The following is a 12,269-nucleotide window of genomic DNA, read 5'->3' as shown; positions in this document are numbered from 1 at the left end:
TTATCTAATTATTGTTGTATAATTGTTCATAGCAGTTGCTTAGCTGCTTAATATTTCTGTATTATCAATTTCAATGTCTCCTCTTTCATTTCTGATTTTATTTGAGTCTTTGTTTTTCCTTAGCCTAGCTAAGGTTTTGCCAATTTTATTTATTTTTTAGATAAAACAGTTTTTTGTTTCATTGATATTTTCTCTTGTTTTTCTAGTTTCTATTTCATTTATTTTAACTCTGATCTTTGTTAGTTTCTTCCTTCTAATTTTGGGCTACGTTTGTTCTTCTTTTTCTAGTTCCTTGGGATGTAAAGTTATGTTGTTTATTTGAGATCTTTCTTTTTCTTCATGTAGGTGTTTATTGCCATGAACTTCTCTCTTAGAACTGCTTTTGCTGCATCCCATAAGTTTTGGTATGTTGTGTTTCCACTTTCATTGGTGTCAAGATTTAAAAAAATTTTTTTCCCTCTGATTTCTCATTTGATCCATTGTTTTTACAGGAGCATGTTATTTAATCTGCACACATTTGTGAATTTTCCAGTTTTCCTTTGTAGTTGATTCCTAGTTTCATATCAATCTGATCAGAAAAGAAGCTGGTATGATTTCAATTGTCTTTATTAAAACTTGTCTCAATTTTTATTTTTCTAGTGACTAGTGATGTTAAGAATTCATGTGTCTATTTATCATCCGCATTTCTTTTTTGGTAAAATATCTGTTCAAATCTTTTGTCCATGATGTTATTGGGTTGCTTGTTTTCTTATTATTGAATTTTGAAGAGTTCTTTACATTTTCTGGATAAAAATTCTTTATTAAGTATGTGTTTTGAGTATTAACTTACATCCTGTAGCTTTTCATTCATTTTCTTTTCTTTTCATTTTCTTAACACTTTCAAAGGGCAAAAAATTTAAACTTTGATGAAGTTCAATATGTTGTTTTTCTTCTCTTATGGATTATGCTTTTGGTGTGGTATCTAAGAAATTTTTGCCTAACCTAAGGAAAGAAAGATTTCTCCCTTTGTTTTTTTCTAAAAGTTTTATAGTTTTAGGCTTTACATTTAGTTTTATAATCCATTTTGAGTAAATTTTTGTATATGGTGCAAGATCTGTGTCACAATTCTATATATATATCTATCTTCAACTGTTCTAGCACCATTGATTGAAAAGACTATCCTTTCTCCATTGAATCGTCTTGGCACTTTTGTTAAAAATCAATTGGCTGCATTTGACAAACCCAGCATCCACTTATGATAAAAAGTCTCAGCAAAGTGGGAATAGAGGAAACATAACTCAACATACTAAAGTCCATATATGACAAACCCACAGCTAACATCATACTCAAAAGTGGAAAGCTGAAAGCATTTTCCTTAAGATCAGGAAAAACATAAGCATGTCCACTTTCACCACTTTTATTCAACATAACATTAGAAGTCTTAGCCACAGTAATCTGCAGAAAAGTTGAGGCAAGTCTAACCTTGATACTAAAACCCAAGGAAAACATTACAGGAAAGGAAAAATTTAGGCCAGCTTCACACATGAACAAAAATGGTAAACAAAATATTGGCAAATAAAATCCAGCAATACATAACCAGGATGATATGTCACAGCTAACTGACTTATTACTCAAATTCATAGGGAATAAATAGTGGTGTCAGAGGAACTAGCTAAAACAGATTTAAATGAGAACCAAAGTCTCATACCATAATACCCAAAATGCCAAACTTTCTACTGAAAATCACTCACCATACCAAGAACCAGGAAGAGTTCAAACTGAATGAAAAGAGATGATGAATAATACCAAAACTGAGATGACGGAGGTCTTAGAATTATCTGACAAAATTTTAAAGTAGTCATCAAAATGTTTCCACAAATAATTACAAACACATTTGAAACAAATGAAAAATATAAAATCTCAGCAAAGAAATAGAAAGTCTCCACAAAGAAATAAAATAAAGAGGAACCAAATTGAAATTTTGGAACTCAAAAATACAATCATCTTAATATAAAAGTCAGTGCATTAGCTCAATAACGGAATGAAGGGAAAAGAGGAATCAGTGAACTAAAAGACAGGAAAAACAAATATTACCCATTTTGAACAAGAGAGAAAATAGACTGGAAAAAAGTGAACAGAGTCTCAAGGACCCGTGGGGCTGAAACAAAAGAGCTAACATTTGTATCATTGCAGTTCCAGGAGAGGAGGTAGAGGGCAAAGCTGAAAAAACTACTCAAAGAAATAATTGCTGAAAGCTCCCCAAATTTGGCAAAAGGCAAACCTTTTCTAGAAGCTGAGCCAAACTCACACAGTTAAGACCAAGTAAATCCACACCAAGATAAAGTCAAACTTCTGAAAACTAAAAACAGAGAAAAAAAATCTTAAAAACAAGAAAGAGAAAAAGAGCACCTTACAGGGGAAAAACAATTCAAATGACAGTAGATGTCTCATGAGAAAACATGGAGGCCAAAGGGAAGTGGCACAACTTTTTAAGTGCTGAAAGAAAAGAACTGTCAACCCAGAATCCTGTATTCAGTGAAAATGTCCTTTCAGAATAAAAGGGATGTCAAGATACTCTACAATAAAGAAAAACAAAGGTAATTTGTTACTAGTATAACTGACCCTAAAATAATGGCTAAAGAAAATTCTCTACATAAAAAGCAAATCATAAGGAATCTTGCAACATCAGGAAGAAAGAAAGAACATGGTAAGCAAAAATATGGGTAAAAACAATAGACTTCCCTTTTCCTCTTGAGTTTTCTACATCATATTTGATGGTTGAAACAAAAATTGTAATATTGTCTGATGTGGATCTAAATGTATGTAGAGGAAATAAATATTCAAATACCATAAGATTTAACAATTACACTCTGGATATTTGTCCTAGAGAAATGAAAACATATGTTCATACGAAAACCTGTACACAAATGTTTATAGCAGCTTTATTCATAGTAGCCAAAAACTGGAAATGACCCATACGTCCTTCAACAGGCGAATGGTTTAACAACTGTGGTACATTCATACATGGACTACTAGTCAGCTATAAAAAAGGAAGAAACTACTGATATAAGCAACAACCTGGATGAAAAAGCAACAACCTCTCCAGAAAATTATGCTCGGTGCAAAAAGCCAATCCCAGGAAGTTACACACTGTGTGATTTCATTTCTCTAACATACTTGAAATGGGAAAATTATAGAAATTGAGAACAAATTATTGGTTGCCAGGGATTAAAGAAGTGGGAGGTAGGAGGAAACTGGGTGTGGCTATCAAACGACAACATAAGGAATCCTTATGGTGAAGGAAATGTTTTGTACCTTAGCTGTATCAGTACCCTGTTGTGATATTGTACTAGAGTTTTGCAATGTGTTATTTTTTGGGAAAACAGAGTACAGAGTGCAAAGGATCGCTCCATTTCTTACAACTACATGTGAATCTACAATTATCTCAAATTCAAAAGTTTAATTTTAAAAAAAAGATACCACTAAAAATATGAAATGCTAAGCCACTAGGTAGGAAAAATTGTTTGCAATTCATATAAGCAATAAGAATTAGTATCCAGGATATATAGCTAATTCCTGTAAATAACTAAGAGAAAGAAAGGCCACTCATTTTTTTGAAAAACAGGTGAAAGTCTTAACTCACTTTACAAAAGAAGATACTCAAATGACAGATACACGTCAGAAAAACTGCTCAACGTTATTGGTCATCAAGGGACCAGAAATTAAACTCACAAAGAGATACTACAACAGACTTGTCAGGATGACTAAAATTAAACAAACAAACGTAAAATATCATGACAAAGACATATATCTGGAATTCTCATATATTGCTAGTAAGAAAATAAATCAGTATGTATAACCACCTTGGAAAACTGTTTGGAAATACTTACTAAATCTGAACATTTTATATCCTAGGATTCAGCAATTCTAATTTGTAATGTGCATCCAACAGCAATGCGTACATATGTACATCAGAAGACACGAACAAGAATGTTCATAGTAATCTTATTCCTAATAGTTCTGTAGCGTACAGCGCTGAAACACCCACCAACTGTAGAACGGATACAAAATTGGGGCACATTCAGTAACACGTATTTATCCTGATGCTTCTCTTTCCCTCACTCTTATCCATCAGCCAGTCCTCATGGCTCCACCTCCAAAATACAGCCTGAATTTGTTCCCTTCTCTTCATATTTGCTGATACCACCCTCCTCAAATCTACCATCATTCCTCACCTGATTTACTACAGTTGCCTTTTAACTAGTCTTTTTGCTTCCACTTATGCTCCCTATGATTCGTTATTTGTAAAGCAGTCAGAATGGTCTTATTAAAACATAAATCAGGTCACTTCATCCTGCTGTTTAAACCTTGTCAGTGGGTTCTCACTGTAATTAAGACTAAATCCAACTCCTCATCATGGTTTGAAAGGCTGCCATGCTGGTTCTGGTATAGTCTAAGATGTTTAAAAAGAAAGATCCTAAGATACACTGAGTGGTTTAAACAAATTACGAGTTTATGTTTTTCTCACTCAAGAGTGGAAAGGAAGATAATTCTGGGTCATCAGAACAGCTCTGCCAGACTCAACATGGAGTTCCATCTCTGGCTCCAAAATGCTTGCCTATCACATCTGCATCCCAGTTAGCCAGAGAGAGGAAAGAAAAAGGGGAGACCATGTTCCTTCCCTCTTAAGGGCAGAGCCCAGAAGTTTCCCTGTTCACTTCTGCTTATATGCTCACTGTCCAGAACCTGGTCACATGGTACACCTCACTGAAAGGAGGCCTGGGAAATGTAGTCTTTAGCCAAGCTGACATGCGCCCACCCATGACTCTATAAGGGTGGAAATAGGGAAGAATGAATATTGTGGATAACTCATAGTCTCTGCTCTAGCCTACATCATGTCATCCCTCACCACCTCTTCTGCCTCATTTCCTCCCTCTCTCTCCCTTGCTTTTGGCCCGCCAGCCATACTAGCCTTCCTGCTCATTCCCTCCTCAATCCTCAAGGCTTTTATACCTGTGTTATCCTATATCTGGAATGCTCTTTCCTAGCTCTTTACATGATTGGCTCCTTCTTATCATTTGGAACTAAATTCAAGGCTCATACATCTTCTGAGAGGCATTCACTGGCCCTTCCCTTGCAAGCAAAGTAAACACCTGTTATCGCTCTCTAACCCATGTTGTTTTATTTTATTTCTAGTGCTTACCACAGGCTTAAATCCTCATTTACTTACCTGGTTATTATCTGTATCTCCCTCTAGAATGTTAAGTACCATGAGAGCAGAAATGTCGTCTGACTTATTCTCTGTTGGATCCCCAGCACCTAAATGCTACCTCAGGTAAAGCAAGCATTCAAATATTTGCTGACTAGATGAACTAATTTAACCCAAACCCCTCATTTTATAACTGGGAAAGCTGAGGCCCAAAGAAAGTAAATGGCTTGCCTCAGGTTCTGCAACTAGGTAGTAGATTTCCAGGTCAGTGCTTTGCTTGAGAACCTTATTTCATGTGGCCTCCTCTTTGAGGTCTTTTATTATCTCACCCTCAGCAATCATTCCTCTGAACTCCTCTAGCACTAGACTTTAACATCCATTTTGTTTTTATTCTATGCTACTTGGTATTATTAATCTTTACTATATCTGTCTTGTTTTCCCAACCTAGCTGCCAGCCCCTTGAAAATCCCAACCTTCTAACGCACAGAGAACACTGGACCTCAGTAAGTTGTCTACAAAGAGACTAAAGTAACTTTATTCAGTAAAGTGAAACTCAGAATCATTACAACTTCCCTTTTGTCCTAGGATTGAAGATAAGAGTTGCATACTAGAAGACTAGATTTGGGTGGGAGGTGATTTCTGTGTATGTGCAACTAAGCATCCTGTCACGACTGGCTTACCGGCAGTTGGAATCTTACGCGCTTCATCAAAATTATGCAGAGGAGCTGCTCTGGGTAGAATGGGTGGATTCTCAAAGGCAATCTTTGCTGTTGGTGGAATCAATCCTCGTTCTATCATACTCAAAATCCCTTAAAAGGAAGGTTAGAAGAATATGAGTTTAACTCCAAGCATTTCCCCAAAGTCTGAGCTCTATAAATTTCACAAGTGCAACATTTTCTATTCATCGTCTTATTTGTGAGAGTACATCTAGTGCCTTAATCCTTTGCATGGAAAACTAGCTACAGTACGTATTCATTTAAGGCTAATGTTCTAACCCAAGAAAAAATGACATTTCCAATAGTGGTAATATGAACTAAACTTGTACTAAGATCATTTTATTTTAAGGTAGAAATATAATTTCAAGGCAAAGTAAAATTTCTTTATACTTATGGCATTTCCAATTATTGATAATATTGTTATTCCTTTTAAAATTCAGAGAAATCAGGTACACAGTCTTAACAACTGAGGACATCTTTTTTTCTGAAAGAAGGAAAGTCTGTGTGCTTGAAACCATGCCCTTGTTATAATGAGTTATATTTTATAAAAGAGTTCTTTTTAGACATTTCTCATATCAACAGAAGATGTGAACACCTACATAGGTTATTTCAGTGTAACTGGGCAACATGGTCAGTATTAATGTAACTAATTTACAATTCCTAGAACTCATACTGTGTCAGCATGGATGACGCCTAGGCTTTCTAAGGACAAGAGGCATTGTTAAATAAATAAACAAATGAATAAATCAATACATAAATGAATAATTGAAAAAAGCCTGCTGTCAGGGGCAAAACTTTCATTAAGGTGGATCTATTGAAGCCAGAAACCCAGAAACTCAGGGATACTTGACGTAAACTTATGATAGGGCTTCTTGTTGCTTTCATACAATAGGAAGAAAAGTGAAGAATTCTGGGGCTCAGTGAAATCCTAGTATATAAACTGTGTACCAAGCTGGACTAAGTTGAAGAAGTTGGCACACATTCTAAGAGGGACAAATATTGCTTCCATTTGCCGTATGACCTCTGAAGACTATCTTATGTTGTTATTAATGATATTAAAGTCTAGTGTTATAGGAATTCAGAAGATGACCACTGAGGAATTGGAGAACTACAGAACACTTCACTCGTAAAACGATTCTAAAGAGAAATCTTCAGTTTACTTACCACAGAATCATCTCGGGGGAGAATTTCTTATTAGAAATGGAGATTCCTGGGCCTCATCCCAGACCTGGCTAAAGTTCTGAGGTAAGGGCCTGAGAACCTGCATTATTGAAGCCTCCAGGAGATACTACATGTGGCCTGAAGTTGGCGCACCACTAGAATTGAGGCCCAGTAATCTACATTTTAAATAAGAACTCCAGATCCATCTTTTCTGTTCCCAAAGCTTAAGAATTGCTGGTCTACGGCACAACTCTTCAAGCCCCTTTGGAAATTAATACTTCAGGTTTTAAGTATTCTAACACCAGATTTAACTGCTTTGAAATATTAAGACTAATTCTGAGTCCTTACAAGTAGTTTCCTCCTATAAATATTAAATTCCACTTCTAAGAACTATGCCCGTCTTTCAGATGTGAAAACAGAGCTCCTTCGTATTCAGTATATTTTTGTTACTAGAGTGAGTTTCACTCTCTGAAAATCACAAAGAACATAAACATAATTTTAGCCTGTGCTTTAATGCAGGTTGAAGCAATTCACTTAATTTTAGACAAACACACATATGTATGTGCATTTTCCATTGGAAGGAAAAGGTGAAGACTTTGGAATAAACAAAAGAGACTAGGAGATAACATTTTCATCGAAATGCTGGGACCTCTGGAAATTATCTGACCCTATAATCATCTTTGTTTTTGCTTAGTCTATTTTGTAATTCTGTAGAGATTAAGGTTAGTTTATAGAAAACTGAAAGCAAGGCAAATAATTCTTGTTTATACACATGCCAATAAATTCTGTCACATGGAGGGACAATCCTTCCCCCAACCCCAAAAAGCCAGTTTTGCATCCATTTGCAAATTTATTTCAGTATTCTTGCTTTACAAAGGTGTCTGTTGTTTGGATTCTCCTTTGAATCAATTGTAGCATCTTACTGGTTCCCTTACTTAATTTATGAGTTAAATAACATCTTTAACATGCATTCATTTTATACTTGTATAAAAGTCATGGTTTTAATTTAAATATAAACACACACATATATATATATATATATATATATATATATAATACGTGTGTGTGTGTGTGTGTGTGTGTGTGTGTGTGTGTGTACACATATATCCCTCAACAATTTTGGAGATCCCACTGAGATGAGCAATAGATTCACCTGAAATTGCCAGAAATGATACACCTCACAGGGAACCAAGCCCAGGTATGTATTTTCTTGGCTCCCACAGGTGAATTCAAAGTAGAAATAGAACTTTGTTGACTCTTTTTCTAATTTTAATACTACTCCCTATTAACCTTGTGTTTTGTTTTTCTCTTTGGTTCATTGGTTCATTTATGGCTTGTATGCTATTCCTCGTTGGCAACTACAATGACTGGGAATTTGGTGATCTCTATAAATGGATTAATGTCTTACAGAGATCGCCCTGCTGAGTGACAGATAGTGGAGAATATAGTTTGTTAGCCTTTTGTTTGTCTATTTGTGTATTTTGAGCTCAAATCAATTAGGAACTTCATGCCCACAAGGAAGGAGAATAATTTTTTGACTGCTGGACTATTAAATTTTTCTGTTTCTGTGTTTATTTTTCATTTGTGGCTGAAATTGTAGAATGGAAACTATAAGCCCTCTCTGTATCTATATGTCTATGTATCTATAATTCAGAAAGGCCTTTATTTCTCACTTTGAGTGAATACAGAATGTTTTCCTATCTCCAAATGGTTATTAATAAATTAGATGGTAAAGTCTCTTAAATTAAAGGAGCTCTGTTCTGATTGACTTATAGAGAGAAATAAGTGCTTATATCAAGTGAATATTCCTGAAATTCCCAGAAAATAAAGAAATCAAACTTTTAATACTTTAAATGTGCTCCCCCAACTTCACAAATTCAGAAACTCTCATTGAGTCTCCTTACTTTTAATGCCAATATAATTATTTGCATAGTTTCAATAAAAATCTGTTTTCCTTTTACTAAAATATAATTGGAAAAATCACTTATGCAACCAAGACCTGGAATTTCATATTTAATAATGATGCTTATTAATCAGGTGTAAGTCACTTTTAAAGAACTAAAGTTGACTTTATGGTGCTAATGCTTACAGAGCCCTCCCAGAAAAACTAGCCAGGTACTTAGTTTACAGGATTTGCATCCTTACAGGTGGTAAGGAATGTCACTTCCCGGCAGGCCCAAGAACCTTGGTACATTTCTCCAATATCTAGGTAGAGAGGAATTTACCCAAACTTATAGGTCCTGGCATTGAAATCTCGTGGACAAAGTTTAGTGGAGACATTAAATCAATCCACAAATAATTATATAATTACAAATTGTGGTGATCTGTGAAGGAAACAGATGCTTGAGGAAGTGGCTTTTACAGACAGAGGTAAAGGCACTGGTGAGGGCCTACTATGAAAATGTGCTTGGCCTAATAAGGAATAGAGAGAAGGCCCATGTGGCTGAGCATAGAGAAAGCAAACTGATTTGAGAAGGGAGGTGAGGGCCAAATCAGGTATGCCTTGTTTATAGTGTTTAGATTTTACTCTAGATCAGAAAGCAACTTGCCTGAGGTTGCAAAGAGCTTGAATTGAAAATTTGATTTGTGTACCATGAGATTTATATTCTTAATCATTTTTTAAAAAGCTTTCTCTTTTGGATTTAGCAAGATAATTCAAGAAAAAGTGGGGGAATTTGCCCTGCATTTTCCAAAATGACTCTTTCTTCTGGATATTGTTAATCTTTTACCTCCTGCTGGACTTGTATAGACCTAAGGTGTGGCTTAAATGACATTTAAGAGCATAAGGAACATGTAAAAAATCTATATACTGTGTCTACATTTCTGTGGCTTGTGCTTTCCTGATGTTCAGATTATCTTGCCCAATATCAGATATATGGCAAGTATTCAATGAATATATGTTGGTTAATTACGAATATTATGGTAAGCCATATGTTCTCTGGTAGATAATTGAGGGATGAAAATGCGATATTTTTTTTCTGGACCAAGCTGCCATGTTTCTAGATTCACCTTTGTTTTGCAGCAATTTTTTATTGCGTCTGTTGCTAAAGCAAGCACTGATTGATTCATTCATTCATTCACTATTTCATTCATCCTAACTGATACAGGAAGAATATAAGATGGTACTAAAGCAAGACATAGAAACTCTGCTGATGTTATTCAGTATTCCTAGGGAGTAAATATTATGTAACTAAACAGTATATTTAGTAATTAAAACATATATCACAAAGATTTCTGAACAATGATGGTTCATAACTGGGAAAGTAATAGCTATAGTTGTGGGAAGCTTAACAAGCTAAGAGACTTGTAACGATGCTGGGTTCTCTTGAGTTTTGCTCTCCCTCCATACAGGAACTATAAGATAGAGGACTTTAATTCTCCAGGTGCCAGAAGAAGCCTGGGGAGCCATCTTTAGGTCCAAAATCCTTCAGACAACAGATAGAAAGTGAGATGGAAATAATTAAAGACCATCTCACTGGGTTATATTTGGGATATGAAAGGAGATCCACGTAGGCATTCTTTAACACTTCATCTAGTTAAGTAGCAGGGAGCAATAAAGAGGTTACACTTATGACACTCAGTTCTTAGTCATTCATTCGCTTACTCTTTCATTTGCTTATTCATTCAACCAACATTTAGTATCTACAAAATGCTAGATATGGTTCTAGGCACTGGGGATACTGAAATAAAGATGATATAATCATTTGCTTCAAAACTAGAAATCTCCTGGTTTCACAAAGACTAGAATTTACACTAAGACATGCATAGTTTAAATGCTAATTACGTTGTTTCTGGCTTCATATTTCTGCAGAATAGTATATTGAAATAAAAATGTAAAAGGCTACTAGGATAGCATCGGAAACTATCTGCTCAGAAACTTCAACATTTCTAATAATAGCACTTAAACACAATGCTTTCAATATGTAATAACACCAACATCTAAATCAATATTAAATCTATAGAATGATGGATTTTAGAGGGAGAAGGGATTTTAATGATCGTCTAGTCCAACCTTCTCATTTACAGAGGAGGAAACCCAGGCCAGAGTGAGGTAATCCTCGTCTCATCTGAGGTCACCTCGGAGAATTAGTGGCGGAGGCAGAATTCAAACTCAGGCCCCAATCCCACCTCACAGCTCTTTCCCTTACATTCCTAGACACATAAAATGGTTATTGAATCACTAACCTTTACTGGCATCTGCTTGTAAGACTGGTATGGGGGTGAAATAGGGATTCGTGCGATGAGAAGCTGGCAGAACCGTGAGGTTGGTGATGGTGGACCCTTTTATTAACTTCTGAACCTTCACCTAGATGATCAAAAATTTGTTTTCAGCAGACATTTTTGCTTTCAAAACGAACAGTTTTCTTTGTGTAAACAATAAATAAGATTATGAATAGTTTCATTAAGTTTTAATAATGTAGCAATATCAGCTCCAATTTTATTGCTCATGAGTACCCTGTGCTATTGTCTACTGTCAAGAGTTTGTGTAATTTAAAATAGTTAATTAAATCCAATTAACATGTTGCGATTTCTACTATGTAAAGTCAGGATAGTAGTTAATAAAGGAACATTAAGATTTTGTTCAACTTTAATGACTACAATTATAAAAGTGCTAAATCTTGGCAGACGAGGTTTTGAATACAGCAAAGTTCTGTACAGGCAAATTTCCTAGGAAATACATATTAGGGTTTTGAGGATTAAAAAAAAAAAAACTTGGAGAATTTAAAGATAAATATGTTAGTCAATATTAACAGGTTAAAGATGGACTCTGAGTAGACTTGCAGATCTGAAATGGTTAAAGACGTGATGTCTAGATTAGTTATAATTGATGATGACTTTTTCTAAAGTCATAAATGCTTTTATTATAGTCATGAAATATGAATTATTTCTTATTAAATGGTTTCTAGATTTTAAAGATAATATGTATTGCATATAAATCACATTTAATTGTATAGCCCAAGTACAATATTTTTACTTTTATTATGGGAGGTTATGAATTACCTGGGCCCTCTCAGCAGGGAAGATGTAACTGTTTGGTATTTCTAGACTGATTTAAATTTTCAAGTCATTTTCCAAACATTAATTAATTTGCATAGCTTCCAAGTTAACTAGATACTGGTTTGCTATTTAACTAATAAAGAACCAAGACAGAAAGCTTAGTAGATTAGTTTCAGGTCACACAGTATACTAGATATCCACAGATA

General features: G+C 34.9%; 1 protein-coding gene and 1 long non-coding RNA gene across 4 annotated transcripts in view; one reads left to right on the top strand and one right to left on the bottom strand.

The window, feature by feature from the left end:
• IQCH (IQ motif containing H) overlaps positions 1–12,269 on the bottom strand; it is a 188,267-nt gene that overhangs the window by 111,770 nt on the left and 64,228 nt on the right. For both annotated transcript variants that reach the window (XM_074327525.2, XM_088797317.1), the window contains 2 exons: positions 11,251–11,371; positions 5,869–5,997 (listed from right to left, as the gene is read on the bottom strand). In XM_074327525.2, the coding sequence (XP_074183626.1) occupies positions 5,869–5,997; positions 11,251–11,371 (250 nt within the window). The remainder of the gene's footprint in view (positions 1–5,868; positions 5,998–11,250; positions 11,372–12,269) is intronic.
• The window catches only part of LOC141570566 (uncharacterized), a 44,531-nt gene that overhangs the window by 10,147 nt on the left and 22,115 nt on the right, over positions 1–12,269 (top strand). For both annotated transcript variants that reach the window (XR_016020870.1, XR_016020871.1), the window contains exon 2: positions 5,237–5,314. This is a non-coding gene — a long non-coding RNA (uncharacterized LOC141570566). The remainder of the gene's footprint in view (positions 1–5,236; positions 5,315–12,269) is intronic.

Source organism: Rhinolophus sinicus, chromosome 3 (genome assembly GCF_057876585.1).
Source record: "Rhinolophus sinicus isolate RSI-liver-muscle chromosome 3, RSI-T2T, whole genome shotgun sequence".
Taxonomy (NCBI): Eukaryota; Metazoa; Chordata; class Mammalia; order Chiroptera; family Rhinolophidae; genus Rhinolophus; species Rhinolophus sinicus.
This window is presented reverse-complemented; position numbering and strand designations above follow the sequence as displayed.